General features: G+C 50.2%; 1 protein-coding gene and 1 long non-coding RNA gene across 6 annotated transcripts in view; both read right to left on the bottom strand.

Annotated features, from left to right (window-relative positions):
* Positions 1-9,028, bottom strand: part of ZCCHC2 (zinc finger CCHC-type containing 2) — a 42,431-nt gene extending 33,403 nt beyond the window's left edge. For 3 of the 5 annotated variants that reach the window (XM_064443462.1, XM_064443463.1, XM_064443464.1), the window contains exon 1: positions 7,679-9,026. In XM_064443462.1, the coding sequence (XP_064299532.1) occupies positions 7,679-8,623 (945 nt within the window). In that variant the 5' untranslated portion in view covers positions 8,624-9,026. Of the gene's footprint in view, positions 1-7,678 lie in introns of all 5 variants that reach the window. The other 2 variants (XM_064443466.1, XM_064443465.1) reach the window with 2 other exon arrangements.
* An 804-nt stretch (positions 9,029-9,832) lies between these two features.
* LOC135311978 (uncharacterized) lies at positions 9,833-14,530 on the bottom strand. Its single transcript, XR_010371570.1, has 3 exons — positions 14,403-14,530; positions 14,031-14,148; positions 9,833-10,056 (listed from the first exon to the last, which is right to left on the bottom strand). It is a non-coding gene; the product is annotated as an uncharacterized LOC135311978 (long non-coding RNA).
* Positions 14,531-15,546: the final 1,016 nt, after the last annotated feature.

Raw genomic sequence — 15,546 nt, 5'->3', positions numbered from 1 at the left:
CCATGATTTGCTTACAACAATCCTAACAAGCTACCACCCTTATTGCTTCACAACTGTGATGCACAGATCATAGCTATGTTAGCACAAAGGCTCAACATCACCTTTTCAGAAGCAACACTCAGCTGAAACTGCATGTGTAAGTACTTGTGTGCTGCTGAGCCCTCTCTTGATGACAATGGCAGCAAAAAGGAAGCCTTACTTGAGACTCTGTGCAACTATATCTGCACCCTATCACCTAATCCTTGCTGTTGCCTGGATGTGGGGATAGAACATTCGTGCCATCTTACACTCAAAATGGAAATCCAGCGCATGCATTTAAGACTCACAAATGCAAACGTATGGGCAGAAATGCTTCAAAATCTGTTTAATGTTAACAACCATTGATGCAACAGATTGTCTCCCATTAAAAAAACCCACTCCCATCTTGGACAAGCTGCTAGCTAAACGCAAGATCAAGATTGCAGACAATTGCCCAACTGACTCTGCTGCAAAGTTACACTTCAGTTTGTGAGCTTTGAACTAGGCAATGGCACTGTCCAATTGATTTGAGATGCAGAGAGCTGCTCTACAAGACTGAAAACAGAATCAGCCTCAAGATCTAAGACCACAAAGATCTACCAAATGATCTCTCTTTTGGCCACACCCAAGCGACTTAAATGCTTCCTTATTAACTTAATATTTTCACATGAAAAATCAACTTCCAGAACAATAACAGAATCACAGGCTGGAGAAGTGGGCTGACAGGAACCTCATGAAGTTCAACAAGCTGAAAGGCAAAGTCCTGCACCTGGGGAGGAACAACTGCAGGCACCACACAAGCTGGGGCCTAACCAGCCAGAAAGCAGCTTTGTAGAAAAGGACCTATACATATGAAAATGTATATACATACACATCTGAAGGGAGGGTGCAAAGAAGATGGAACTAGGCTGTTCTCCATGGTGCCCAGCAACAGGACCAGAGGCAGTGGGCACAAACTAGAACACAGGTTTCCTTTCAACATCAGGAAACACTTTTTCACTGTGAGGGTGACTGAGCACTGGCACAGATTGCTCAGAGGGGCAGTGGAGTCTCCATCATTGGAGATACTCAAAAGCCACCTGGACACAGTCCTGGGCAACCAGCTGCAGGTGGCCCTGACTGAGCAGGAGGAGGTGGTGGACATAATGTCCTCCAGAGGTCCCAGCCAACCTCAGTCATTTTGTGGTTCTGTGACCAGACATAAAATACTGTAACATGCAAAATAAAAGCCCGACTGGCGGAACATACAGTTCAAATGGATATTATGCAACAACCCTGTTAAGTACTATGTAGTAAGCTGGACTGCACAGAGAGAACACACAGTTGCCCAAGAGTACTTTAAGGCACATTTATTTGGTGAAACTATTTTAAGAGCTCACCTGTAAGAGGCAGCAACAAAACACTACAAGGGAGACAGAAACCTTTTGAAAAAGCATCAGCTGATTCAGGGAGGAAAAGCACACCATATGACAGCTTCAGCAATTGCATATTGACTAACTTGTAGCACTGTGAAATCATGACAATTTTGAGACAAAGGTCATACCAACCTCTTAAGCAGCATTAACAACTTCAGCTATCAAGGCCTGTGACAATTACACTTGAAGTACCAGACATGTCAGCTACAGCAATGATTTACAGCACAGGGGGAATACTGCACCTTCTGTTTGCTAGGAACACAGCATGTTCTTTCTCTAAGTCTCACCTGAGCTTTTAAATAGACTTAAACCACGGTTTCAGTCCAACCTAGCTAGGCCAAAGTGAAGAACTTGAAGCTAAAGCCAGCAATGCAACAGTTCAGGTGTTACTACATCACCAGTTCACTGCTCATCCAACAGCTTTATATAACTTCCGCACTGTTACAATTGTCTGTTGAGTGAATAGGAAGAAAATTACTCAAATGTATTAGCTCAGACTGATACAAAAAACTATCCTCACAACAGTCTAGAGTGATGGAAAGTGTTTGCCCCTTAAGAGTGGTTCACCGAAGTACAATTAGTACTGAGAAGAGACGATGCCTTCTTTTAACTACGGGCAGAGGGTATTACGTAATTTTGGCCAATTCTTGAACTGAAGAGGTCTAAGCAGCATAGTTTAAAAGTATTCTTTCATGTACGGCGGTTCGGAGTAACACAAAATCTGTCATGTTCTTATCTCACTTTTAAGACACTTCCCAAGGCACTTCCACTATTAAAAGTATTTTTACATTCTTCTCCCAAAAAGGACAAGATTAGGAGGTTGAGGAAAGGCAAGAAGCTCACGAAGGAATCCCGTTTCCAGCCAGACCTCTGAGCTCGTCCTCAGCAAGCTTTGGTCTCTGAAAGGATAAACCCTTAAACCTAGAGGATACTACAGAAGTTTACCAAGTCTTGGAGGAAAAGTAGACATTTTGTATTAATTATAGTTCATGGAGAAGCAACTGTAGTGTTTTCTAGGGCAGCTATGGCTAGACACTGACATTGGCAAGTAAATGAGGTGACAGAGATTTAAGCAGACAGAATCCTACAGACTTCAGCGGTTTCATCGATATAACCATCTTACTGCTGTTGCCTGCATCCTCTTCTGCAGCTCTTTAGAAAGAGCTGAGAGCCCCCAGTACTCTGAGCCCTGTGAGATCCTGCTATCTATAAATAAGTCAACATTGGGCAACACTGAAAACTAGACCACAGCTTAACAACAGTAATTTAAGTGCAAGCATTAGGAAGTCACGGATATATTTGCAGTGCCCTCAGTGTTCATTTAACATGTTGGAGAAGAAACAGGCATAGGAAGGAGCGTAGAGGCTGATTAAGCCTGGTATAAAGGGACTGGGCAAGGCTACAAACTTGCCATGTCCTAAAAACCTGGTATTTAGAACTAAACCACTAAAACAACTGAGAGCAGGGAAAGTTTTCACTCTGCAATTTCCTGGAGCATTAGTATGCACGTTTAGACAGAAGTCTTTTATTTTAGGCATTGTCTTTTATCTAGTTATAACTTCCTTTCCAGAAGACTTCCAGTAATGTTTCTGGAAATCCTTAACTCCTGTTTGGAGTCAGAGAAATTCCTGTTCAGAGACAAGGGTGTTAAGGTTCACTAAGGGAGATGGAATACTTTTTCTCTCAGTGTGCAAAACTTGTAAGATTCATATTTTCCTGGAGTGTACCAGCATTTGAAAGAGCTCTGCCAAGAGTAAAATGACATTTTTTATCTTTCTGCCTCTTATCCAAACCAGACTCTGAAGACACACTTTTACTTATACCTAACTTTATGACACTAAAAAGAGAACACTGCAGCTTCAAAATGGGATTGCCCACATTTTTTTTCCCACAGACAGAGCTCTTAGATTCTAAAATTAAGTTCTACTACTGTGTTCTGCTGCAAGTCACTGAAGATCAATTATAAAAGCACTCTTCCAATTTGCAGACAGAATATCCTATAAATAGAAGCCTACTAAGAAAAACACTCTGTAAGAAGAAACTTTCCCTTTGTTTGTAAGTAGAGACTTTTTCTGTAAAGAATCCTCCAGCCAGCTAATTACAATACTATTCAGCAAACCATTATCTCCAGGAGATTGCTTATTTCAACAGAACCTTAATTTTATTACTGTCAAGTATGCTTGATTAAATGTTCCAGCATCTAATGTAAGCCACATTTATTATATTAGCACATATTCAGACCCCTTTCAGTATTTCAGCGTTCTGATCTCAGATCTTGGCCAGGATGGAGCAAGATAAGCGATTAAGTCAAACAGCTTTGGTATTGATGCACTTGTTAAACAAGTACGGTCAACACAAGAATGAATCTCTGTGTTCTGTTACTTGAAGCTATATAAATAGTAGTATCAGAAGACTCTTTGCACATTAATGCCTGGTTTATGATTACAGATATGAATGCTACTGATGTATTCTTATACTTCAACTTTAGATTCAAAGTTCATATTCTGCACAGCTTGATGTACCAATGACTTTTTTCCCCAAAAGGTGTTATTATAAACTACATCTTCATTTAAAAATCTGCAGATAGTATCAAGTGTTTCTACCTTACAAAAAAAAAAACCAACAAAAAAAGTATTTCAGAACACTTTCTTACAAAGTTTATACAATGATAAGGCAATCCTACCTCTGCCCATCCCACTCCAACAATCTTATCTCCTACAGCTTTTTAAATTTATCAGCCATTTCCAGTTAAATTTGTTAAAATGCATCACTAAGAAATGCTAGGTTCTTCAACGACCATTAAAAGACAACAGCAAAAAGAGTAGCAGTCCTATTAATCCTTCGTCAAGAAGCAACTTTAATGCGAGCTCAATCTTATCAGATGGCACAGATCCTACCCAGAAAACATGATCCCAATCTCTGGAAAAAGCAAACTACTTTATGCGCTATTAAATCACTCACAAATCCTTTGTAGGTGAACCTCTCAAGTTCTGCCGCTCGTTACAGCTAAATGCGGTAGCTGCTTGACAACTCCAACCAAGCCATTTTGTCAGGTATGCCACATGCAGCAACACAGTCCTTGCCCTAAGGAATTCAGAATCTACACTTGACAACTAAACTACCTGGTTCGATTCCAGGTCTGAACTCTGTCACCTCCGTCCGTCGATGTCACATTACCGTTGCCTGCCGTGGGTACACCTTGTTACACACCTCACGTGAACAACAGCTCTCCTACCACCTTTGGACACGAAGGCACGAGCCGAGAAAGCCCGGGAGCCTTAGGGAGGGGAAGACCAGAGCTGAGCTACAACTCCTCCTGCGGTTAATCTGCTCGATAAACTGTGCGCACCGCAGCCCCTCTCGGGACAGGCCGTGCTTGGGCAAAGCCTTCCCGCACGGACCCCGTGGCCTTCCCCCGCCGTTCTCCCTTCGGGGACAGGATTGCGGGATGCCCAGCGTTCATGGAAGTGCTGGGGAGGTGGGTGCAGCGGTGCCACCCAGCAGCACAGCCCGGCCAAGCCCCCCCCCCCCCCCCCCCCCCCGTTACGCAATGGCGGGCGCGCTCCCCACCCCCTCCGGCGGGACGGGGAGGAAACCGCCCTGCGGGCACGTGACCAGGAGCGCAGGCTCCGCCGCCGCCATCTTGAACGGGGGCGGGAAGTGGCGGTGACTATTAGCCGCCGCATCCCCGCGCCGGGGAGGGCTGTGGCGGAGCTGCCGGCCCGGGGACCAGCCCGCCCGGGGACCGGCCCTTCTGCCCTCACCAGCGCAGCGGGGCAGGGCGGCGGGGAACGGGGACTGTGCCCTCACGGGGCGGGCAGGCGCCATGATCCATCCGTCCTCCCCGCGAACAAAGCGAGAGGTCACCACCCCCACCCCCAGCCGTCCTCCGGCGAGAAACCGGCGGGCCGTTACCGCGCTCTGCGTGCGGGCTGCCTGCCGTGCCCCCCCGCCTTATTGGTTATTCCGCCCCCGCGAACCCGGCTGTCCCTGTTTAACGGGGGAGAAGAAAGTCCAAGTGCCCCTTCCAGGTGCAGCCATTGCCAAACGTAACGGGAACAGCCGACAAGGCGGCCGGAGGGCCGGCCCCGGCCCGAGCAGGGGGGAGGTGATTCAAGGAGGATAAAAAGCCTGCTGACACCTGACAGGATTTTAAATCAAGCCTAACTAAACACTACAGCTGCATTTTGCCAGGGAAGTCTTTAACCACACTAACTCAATTTCCTTCAGCACCTTACCTGTGAGGGTCCCACCATCCCTGTGAACAGGAACTGAAAATACTCAGCAGAAACCTAGCCTACCCTCTGCTCCCTGTCAGCCATTATTCCCCAGAAGAGGCTCTGCTGTGCTTCCAATTTAACCATTAAGAAAGGAGAAGCAGCCTACAGAAGGGATGCCGTTTCAGTCCTGTGTGGCCTAGGGAATGTGTGATGCATGTGTTCAGCCAACTGACTCGGGTCTCTCTGTGTTCCCTGAGTAAATGAAACCACTGCAACTTGGAAGGCTGCTTTTACACCAAAGCCAGAACGCTGCACAAAACTGACTTCAGTTCCAGTAGTTCACGAGAGCCTGACCTCTGCATTTGGTGGGATGCACTGAGCAGCTACAACTGATGTGCCAGCTGCAGGCAGGAAGTATATTTCCAGTTATTAGCACTTCAAACCCAGCAAGAACAGTGTCCAGTCTTACCACTGCCTGCAACTCAATCTTCTCCCCCTCCTCAGGATGGACTTCCAGGATTATTCATTTTGGCATAGAGCTAGACTCAATGCAGGTCAATGAGCCAAAATAAACACTTTTTGGGCTTATCCTACAAATTCATTATGATTTCAGTACTGCAATATCTACCCACTAGTTTATGACCTGTCAAATGTGCTTTGGCCTTAAAAAGATACAAGCATTCACTTAATGTATTTGAAAGCTTAGAAATTCGCCCCCATCTCCTCCAAGCACTCCCCAAGAGCACACCCCATCTTTACCAAATAGAACAAGAAGCCACTCCATTCGTACAGCAGGCAACGTAAAACAGTTTTCTAGGAGTGGCTGAACTGGGTAGCACTGCACGTGAACTTCGAAACGGAATCCAAAACGCCCAACCATTACTGTTTTGTACCTTCTGTTCGGTACCCTATGAAAAACTGATGCGTTCAGCTAAACAGCGTTATGGACACCTATCTTCCAGCCCTTTCTTCTTCCCCTTTGCATGAGAGGCCATCTATAGACCAAAAACTGCAGAGCTCCAAGATGATGGCTTGGTTGCATAAATACAGGGCAGACTTCAAAGCCATTGCTCGTCAGGAGGGCAGCAACGAACGGCACCAAGGGAAAACCTTCGTTTAGCTGCTGCACAGGAGAATGCTTCAGTGGCACTCACTGAATGCCTCCGATCCCAGTGACAGCCACCTTCTAGCAACAAGTGGCACATCTGCTTTCAAGATGTGCTTTGCTGTTCCGTGACAGCCACCCAGAAAATCAGCTCTTCTCTGAACAGAAGCTCCAGTGACATTTTAATTCGCTCCTGTACTAGAATGATTACCCCCCGCCCCTTCCCAAACCTCTTCAGCCACCTTATCAAATGCGGCTTTTCAGAGAACCAGCCTCAGAGCCGCTGCCCTCAGCTACTGCCCAGATCCTTGCCAAGTCCAAGCCTAAATCTCATTTGGGGGGCGGGGGAGCAGGTTCCGTATAAAAATTTCAAGGCCTTCTATTGTTTTAAGCCCCTGGAGAACGCTCTCTTGGGCCGTATAGTTCCTATCCAGCATTATTATTATTTTCGTAAGTTTAGTCAAGCTGCCGCTTGTACTCCTGCACCGTACAACTACTTTGGCGGCCTACAGCGTACCAGGCCGCCGGTCAGGCTGCGGCGGTACCCTGCGCTCCAGCGAGGCAGGATTTTGAAGCAGCTGCTCCAGAAAGCATGGCAGGCTGCCTCCCTCCCTCCCCAGTTCTATCACGTCACAGCCATGCACTGCAACGTCACAAGAAGAAATTCGTACTAGACGCTCTCCAGCAGCTCGCGAGGGTGGCCAGGACCCGCGCTGCGGGGGGGGGGGGGGGGGGGGGGAGGGGGGGCGGGACAGGGCGAGCAAGGAGGCAAGGGAGGGAGGGGGCACATCCCAAGGAGGGGCTCCGAGGACAGGCACGCGCCCGCCCTCAGCCCCCAGAAAGCGGGGAGGGGGCGCCGGCAGGGGGAGGAACCCGCCCAATGGGATGGTGCAGCGGGAAGGGACCGGGCGCGGCATTACCTGGGCTTCGTGGCGGCCGAAGCCCTCCTCTTCCCTGTCCCCACACAAGGCCCTCCGCAGGCGCTCCAGGTGCTCCCGCAGGGTGACCCGCTGGTGGAAGGAGAAGGCCGGGTGCAGCGAGGCCATGGTAAAGAGCAGGAGCAGCTCCTCCTGCGCGCCCAAGCCCAGGCCCTGGGCGGCGGGGAGGCCGGCCCGCCCGTTCCCTCCGGCCCCGTCCATCACCACCACCACCTCCTCCTCCTCCTCCTCCTCGGCCCCCTCCTCCTCCTCGGCAGCGCCCGCCGGGGGCCGCCGCGCCGGGCAGCTCTGCAGGATGGAGTCCACCTGGGGCAGGAGGCGGTGGAGGCGGCCGGCGGCCTCACGGTTCTCAGAGCCCAGCAGGGCCAGGTAGACGATGAGCTTGGACCGCACGGCCGGGTCGCGGAAGTCGCCGAGCTGCCCGGGGTCGCTGAGCCCGTTGGCCTTAGCCTCCGAGTCGCGGAGGAAGTGGTAGTCCTTGCGGGCCAGGTCTTCCAGGCAGGAGCCCAGGAACCGCAGCTCCAGCGGGTTGCACAGGTCCAGCAGTCCCACCATGAACTCCAGTCGCTGCGCCGAGCCCAGCACCAGCCCGAACCACTCGTACACCGTCTCCTTGTCGGTGCGGGCCACCGCCGGGCCTGGCCCGACGCCGACGCCGCCCGGAGGAGTAATCGCGGCGCGGGGGGGCGGCGGGCCGGGCCCGGGCCCGGGCCCCGGCCCCAAGCCGTGCAGCTGGCTCGGCCTCTCCAGCCCGCAGACCCTGCCCGCCGCGGCGCCCCCGCGGGCCGGCGCCCGGGGCACCTGCTGCAGCTGGAGGTGACAGTCCAAGGCACCGCCGGCCTCCTTCAGCCCCAGCCCCGCGGCCGCCGCCTCCTCCGCCGCCGCCTTGTGGCTCGTCTGCTTCAGGGGCAGCTTCATCTTCAGCATCCTCGGCACGGGGGGGGCGCCAGCGTCCGGCGGGGCCCGGCTCCGGGACAGGGCCCGGCTCCGGGAGGGCGGGTGGGTGGGTGGGTGGGGGTCGCGGCGGGGGGCGGCGGTCAGGAGGAGCGGCTCATGCTGCCGACTCCCTGCCGGCGGCGCGGGAGAGGCGCGCGCAGGGGCAAACGGTCCCGGCGTGTGCGCGCGTGGGGAGTGGGCGGGAGAGTGGGGGGAAGGGCGGGCCTCGCTCTCTAGCTCGCGGCGGCGTCTGCAGCTCCCGCAGCCGTTCCCTCTCCCCCCCTTTCCCCGGTGCCTGTGCGCGCGCCCGGCGGCCCTCCCTCCCTCGCGCGCGCGCAGAGGCGGCGGCAGCGGTTGGCTCTCGCAGCTCCGGCCGGCGCGGACTGAGCTCGAGCTGCCGGCGCGGGGCGGGGGGAGGGGGATGAGGGGGAGGGGGTAAGGCGGGGGGAGGGGGGCAGGGCGGGAGGAGGCGGGGGGAGCGCGCCTCTCTGCCTATCGGCGCCGCCTGCGTCAGCGCGCTATCCAGCGTGCGCGGCGCCCGCCGCCGCTGAGACCGGGGCGGGGCGGGGCGGGGCTGCGCGAGGCGGGCCTGGGCCTGGGCCTGCGGCGGCCGCCCCGGCGCGGGGCAGGGCCGGGGTCCCGGGGCTGGGGTCTCTCCCTCCCCCTCCGTGACTGACGGCGGGGTGGGGCCTCACCGCCGCCCGTGAGGTGCCCGCCGCCGGCTCCCGAGGGGCAGGCAGCCCCGGCTCCCCTGGCCGGGGCCGCCTGTCGCCTGCTGCCGAGCGGGCGGCGGTTGCGGTTGGCTGCGGGGGCTGGGCCGGACCGGGCGGCCTCCCCGGGCCCAGCGTGGCGCTGCGCGGCCAGGGCGAGCGGCGCGGTGTGGCCGCGGGCGCGGGGCCGAGCCCTGCCCGCCTCGTCCCCGGCCGGTGCCAGCGGCCCGGCTCCTGGCTCGGCCTCATCTGTGCATCGTGGGTTCAACTACGCAGACAAATGGGAACAGCTCAACGGCGGGCCCGCGAGCGGCGGCAGAGCAAACGCCCCGTCTCCCGGCCCAAAGGCTTTCCCGCTGTGATGCTGGGTGTTGGCCCGTGCCGAGGCTTCCGTGTGCGGGGCACGTGGGTTTGCCATAGCTGGCAGGACTGGGCCCAAAGCCGTACCGCACCGGTGGAGCAGAATTAATCACAGAAACCTAGCTGCTGCGGGCTGTTGCGTCTCTAATGGAGATGTCTCATTTTTAAATTACTCCAGTTACAGTACCACGTGGCTTCCCACCAGGCAGTTTTGCAGTAGGGAAACACAGGGAATGTTACAGAAAAAAGTAGGCAAAATGGCTTAGGTGTAGTCTGTCACAGAACAGCAGGCTTGCTTCACTCTCGTTCCCCCTGTTCGGTTCCCAACTGTTGCGATCCATGATGGCGAAGAGCCTACAATTACAAGATTAAGCAGTACTCTGAGTAATCACAAAGTTGCAAGGCTCCTTGTTTCGGTTCCCACACATTTACATGAAGACAGTATATTTGAAAACAGAATCGAGCCCGTGGCTTGCAGAACAAAACGTGTTCAAGTGAAGAACAAAATGTGTTTTAATTACAATTATGCAAAGCAGCATCCCTGAACCGCTTACAGCAACAAAGCATAAATCACCAATGCTAACTCCCCCTTATCTATCTGTCCAGAAGCAGATCGTGCTACAGCGAAAGGGCCCACTTATTAAACAGCTAAGGAAGTGTCGGGCAGATCATAATAATCTTGTACGCATCGCTCACATCTGCCATAGAGCAGTCATGAGTAGTGGTTATAGACTAAATAATTTCCTGAATGTTTATATATATGCAGCAAGTGTATGTATTTTATTTTAAAAACATTAACGGACTAACTAGTAGGTACTAGTAGGTTTATATGTTCCTAATTGCTTCTCGATCCTCTTCCAGTAACACAGGTGGACTTGAACCCGACTCACCGCAGCCCTCCACGTTCAGCAGCACAACAGCAGTGCTGTCACAGCTGTCATGGCCTCTTCCAGGGTGTGTGGCATCAGGAGTGTGGTGGGGAGTGGGAAACGGCTCAAGTCCTACCCCTTCATCCCGGACGGCCAGCAGTTCTTTGCCGGTCCCAGGGCCAGGAAGGGGAGGAATAGGTGCAAGAAGTCTCATAAACCCATTTTTAACTCTGTTATTTTGTGCTGTTTGCTGGCTGGGGCCTGGCTGGAACCATGAATCGTTCCAGGTCCCTACAGTTATTAGTCAAAGCAGCTATCATAACACCCCAGGATAATATTTTCTTACATTGTCGTTATGGAGTAGTAATTCTAGAATTACAGCAATTCTTGTCATATTGTCGTTACAGTTTTTTTCAAAGAAAAATTACCGTGACTGTCTCAGGGGATGTGCCAAGCTGGAGTCATGGAAGCACAGAAACAAAGCTTGGGATTTCGGCTTAGTAATTTAGTATGTAAATTAGTAATTTAGTAAATTAGTAAATTAGTATATTTAGTATAAATATAAAAGTAACATTTCATACTTTAAGTGATTCAAATAAAACAGGGCATAGTTCCAAACAGATAACACCACAGCAATTTAGTTTTGGGGGAAGGGGAAGAGGGGATGACAGAAAGAGAAGGTCCACTGATCCAGCCGTAAATCCACAAAGGTACGATTAGGTAAGCTGAGGAACCTGATTAACTCAGCCCTTCTTAATTTCCCTTTTCTTAATGGCTTAAGCTATGATACTTGAGAAAAACATATTTGAAAGTTGACTTTTGTGAAGTCAGGAAGAGAAAAAAAAAAAAAGGAATAGCATGAGAAAGCAAAAAGAAGACAAAGGTGTTCCAAGAGGACTTAGAACTATTTCAGTAGCTGGGGGAGGTGGCAGCAAGAAAGGACAATGTGGAAAGAGAACTGAAACTCCAGTGCCCAAGTGAAATGAAAGTGAAACTCAGGACTGTGAGTGGAAGAAGGACACCGTGGGGAAATGCACAAACACTGGCAAGCAAGCACAACAGGAGAGGCTACTATCAAATTTGACTTGCCCAGGGCAGCTGCCCTTGAGGTTTTTTAATCTGATTTTCTTAAAAAAAAGTATAGCTTGCATAGATCTTTAATGAGTGTTGGGCCCACAGTCATGCTGACTTAGGGTGAGCATGGTACAGAGCCTTAGAGGGAAAAATACATCTGTAGCCTCTCCCTAAGTTGAAAGCCAGGTGAACTCCGATGCAAAACGGAGCAGGCGGAGGCGTGGGCAGGACGTGGTGCTGCCGCCCGCTGGGGAGCCCCGCACCCCCGCCCGGGGAAGTGGCGCTCGTTAGAGTGCAGCAGAGGTCTGGCCCCGCGCCCCGGCTCAAGGGCCAGGAACGCACCAGGAGGAGCAAGATGCCGTGTCCGAGAGGGTCGCCATTGTCACAACTCGATTTGCAGTAACAGGACTAGTGACTTTTCTGAGTCTTCCCTCACCTGCTGTCTTTCCACCTCCACAGTATAACCCCTGTTCTAACTGTCAGAGCCTCGGAGCCTCCTGAGCGCAGAGAGGCTCCGTCGCTGATCTAGAGATCTTTGTCCTTGTGGATAGACCCTTCTGTGAGGCCGGTTGATGCAGGCTGCTGGCTCAGCTTTGGCACCTAGCTGTGACCATCACTGGAGGAATGAGCTGCGGAGAACGCGCAAGCCAAGGAGCCCCCGTTTCCCACACTTTGTGTGTCAGCCCACTGTGTGCAGGCAGCCACAGCGCGTCTTTTGAGTGTGACCGCCTCCCCCACTAAGTTCTTACAGAGGGGTCGTTGGCATTTTGGGGCTTTTGCTGAGCAGGCCTAAAACTTCTTCAGTGGTGCTTTTAGAAGGGAGAAAGCCATTAAGAAGAATAAAAAGCACAACACTGGGACACTGGACTGAATGCTGAAGCTAGAGAAGCAAGTAGCAAGGTTACCTTCAACACTATTCACATAAATGTTTTCTGTTTTTTAAGTTATCCTATTTTTTTCAATATAGACTTCTGGCCAAGGCAGTCAAAGATTTTCTGTTAATTTCAGCGACATATAAAGCCAGTTTCAGAGCCTCTGCTTGTTTGTTCCTCAACCACTACCAAGGATCTGCTAAACCTGGTGTGTAAGGATGTGAATAAGGTTAATCTGTGGCCCATTTCAAAATCAGGTAGGGAAGCTGTAGGCTATGTATATATTTTTAGGATATATCTCTATATTTAATATAAAGTAGTATATATATTTTTCATGTATATCAGGATATATATAGGGTTTTTTTTTTTCATGTTGATACTGTTCCCCAGCTACTGTCTCTGCTGTTAGTGTTCTCACTTTTACAAAGAGATGTACCAAATGCTTACTGAGGGTCTTTGCATGGATTCCCATACTACAGGGTCGAAGATACATAAATAGGGAAACAAAAAGCTTCATTTCCTCCTTTCTTCCTTTCTTCCCTTTCCTGGACTGGAGGAAGGTCAACTGCCTCTTTATACATAGCTTGCAAATGCATTTAATCCACTGTCAGTAGTAAGGACTATTGTCAGGTCTCTCAGCCAGACTTCTGAGGTGCAAAGGAATCGTTTCAGGCAGTGTCACACAAACGTCACACAAAAAACAACCTGGAAGAAAAGATAGTTCCCTGATAAAGCTTTGGAGTGATTTTGCTGACTCATGATTTATCATTTATCTCATGATGGTTGGCATTTTTTGAGTATCTTTCCTTTTGTGAAACAGGACATAGTTACCTTTTAGCCCTGGGAGAAGAAAAAGCCTTGAGAAGATGACAACTTGAAATTCACTAAAAATAAAACCTGACAAATCTACAAGCTGTTATTACTTATGGGGTTTTTTTCGTATTTCTTTGATGGGTTTTGAATATTGGAGCTCGTTTATTCTTTCTTTGGGCCTCTTTTTCAGCCAGAGTTGATCAAGCTTATATTTGAAATCTAAAGATAGGTTTAAGAAATTACATTTTTTCAATATTTGGTTTTAGGACTTTATATTCAATATGACTACTAAAATGCAGAAGATGACCTGTAGACCTAATTATGTTAGCATCCTGTGCAGGAATAAACGTACAATTTTAAACACAGTGTACATAGTTTAAACTTCATTTTGGATTTAAAGTTACTGAAAAATAAGTTCAGTGTGGGCAGAGGGTGTGCTCCCAGGATCAACTTCATTATGAAAGACTATTTCTAAAGTCAAAGTTGTTAGTTATTCATTTGCAAAGGTCACCTATCCCAGGCCTGTTTGGCAAGCTTGCCAATAAAGGTACTGTTACGAAACGCGGTTGCAAATTCAACCCCCTGTCCAAGAGAAGATGAACTGAGGCCACAGCCTGTCTTTTACATAACTGTTAAAGGTGAATTATTACTACTTTCAGCTGGATGCAGCTCAGAAACGTATGAAAGATGGAAACATTACCCAGCTGCTAAGATAGGGCGGGCCTGTTTCAACTTCTGGGCCACTGGAGCTGGTTTTTTACCTGCACGGCGTTCCAGCCTGTGGTACACGTGGTGGTCTGTATCAGTTTGCTTTTTTTCTATGTAAAATAATAAATAAAAGTTATTAAGAGAATTTAAGGAGAGTTAAGGATACGGTAGCACTGGGATATTCTTATCCTTTGGATCTTCTGGCCAGCAGTTTCCCTGTGCTGATGGAAATTCTCAGTGGGATTTTACCATCACAGAGCTCAGCCTGCAGTGATTCGGATCATGCTGAGTTGAAGCCGGTATAAATTGTGTGCTGCCAGGATATGTTGTACCCAGAACTGACATTTGCACAGAAAGCTACTACCTGATCCAAATGGCAATTCAGTTTTGGGGAGGAAAGCAGTGGGATTTTTCAATACCATTCAGCTTCAGGCTTTCTAATATTCCAGCAAGGACAGTGGTGAAATGCCTGTGGCTCCAGGGAGTTACAGGCAAACCATCACCGTGTGCTTTCACAACAAGCAACACATGACCATGGGCACGTGGGCAGTCTGCATGCACAGCTCAGCTAACACCAGGGCTCTGCTGTCATGGGAAGTCCTACTTAAATAAGACCATTAGCCAGAAGGCCATTTCAGCACACGCCCGAACCAGTCTCTGTCCTAGTTAGCAGTGAAGTATGTCCTTAAGTGTAAGGCAGTGAAATTTAAACACCTACACAAAGCAGAAAAGGCTTAGGCCACCTTAAACATCTGATGAAAGTTAATTGAAATCTGTTCGGAAATGAGGGCTCACAGGAGGAATGTGGGTGTGGCTCAGGCACGCAAGAGCCTCAGCACCAGGCCTGCCTGATATTAGTCATGTATGTGAAAATTATGCGTGCAATGAGCACCTGGGAATTAAACCCCCCCGAGAGGTTTATTGGCTAGATTATTTCATAATCTCTCCACTTGGGCAAGGAGAAGAGCAATCTGCCGGTCACAACGTAAGGAACCGTGGTGGGCACTGGACGTCCTTCAGAGCAAAACTCACCAGTACGAACTCAAAGGTACTGGGGAAAGAAGCGCTACATCCTGACCTTTAAAATGTGCAGTCACAGTCACAAAGACCAAGGGATGCCAGCATGAGCTGCAGAAGAGTCATGAGTCACTTGTGAGATTTGTGCTGCAGAAGGAACACGTTATCCCTTCGCTCTGCTGGTAGTGCCAGTCTCTTTCTGTCTTAAATGATCCATCTGCTGCTGCCCAAATTAGACACACAGCTCTCGCCGTCACTGTGCAAAGCACTCACCATCAGTGCTCAGAGCGTGGCGTTCTCTGTAGCTGGAGCCTTGCTTAGCATCTTACCTGCAGCCAGGGAAACCTCCTTGTGCCAAGCATGGCTCATGTCCCACTGAAGCCCTTAAAAGAGGAACTGTTGCTGTGACTGCCAGAGCTGATTTGTCAACGCCACAACCCTGTAGGTGTTCACCAGCAGGCCCAGCTGAAGGCCGAAAGGAGAGGTCTTCC

This window comes from Phalacrocorax carbo, chromosome 2 (assembly GCF_963921805.1).
Source record: "Phalacrocorax carbo chromosome 2, bPhaCar2.1, whole genome shotgun sequence".
Classification (NCBI taxonomy): domain Eukaryota; kingdom Metazoa; phylum Chordata; class Aves; order Suliformes; family Phalacrocoracidae; genus Phalacrocorax; species Phalacrocorax carbo.
This window is presented reverse-complemented; position numbering and strand designations above follow the sequence as displayed.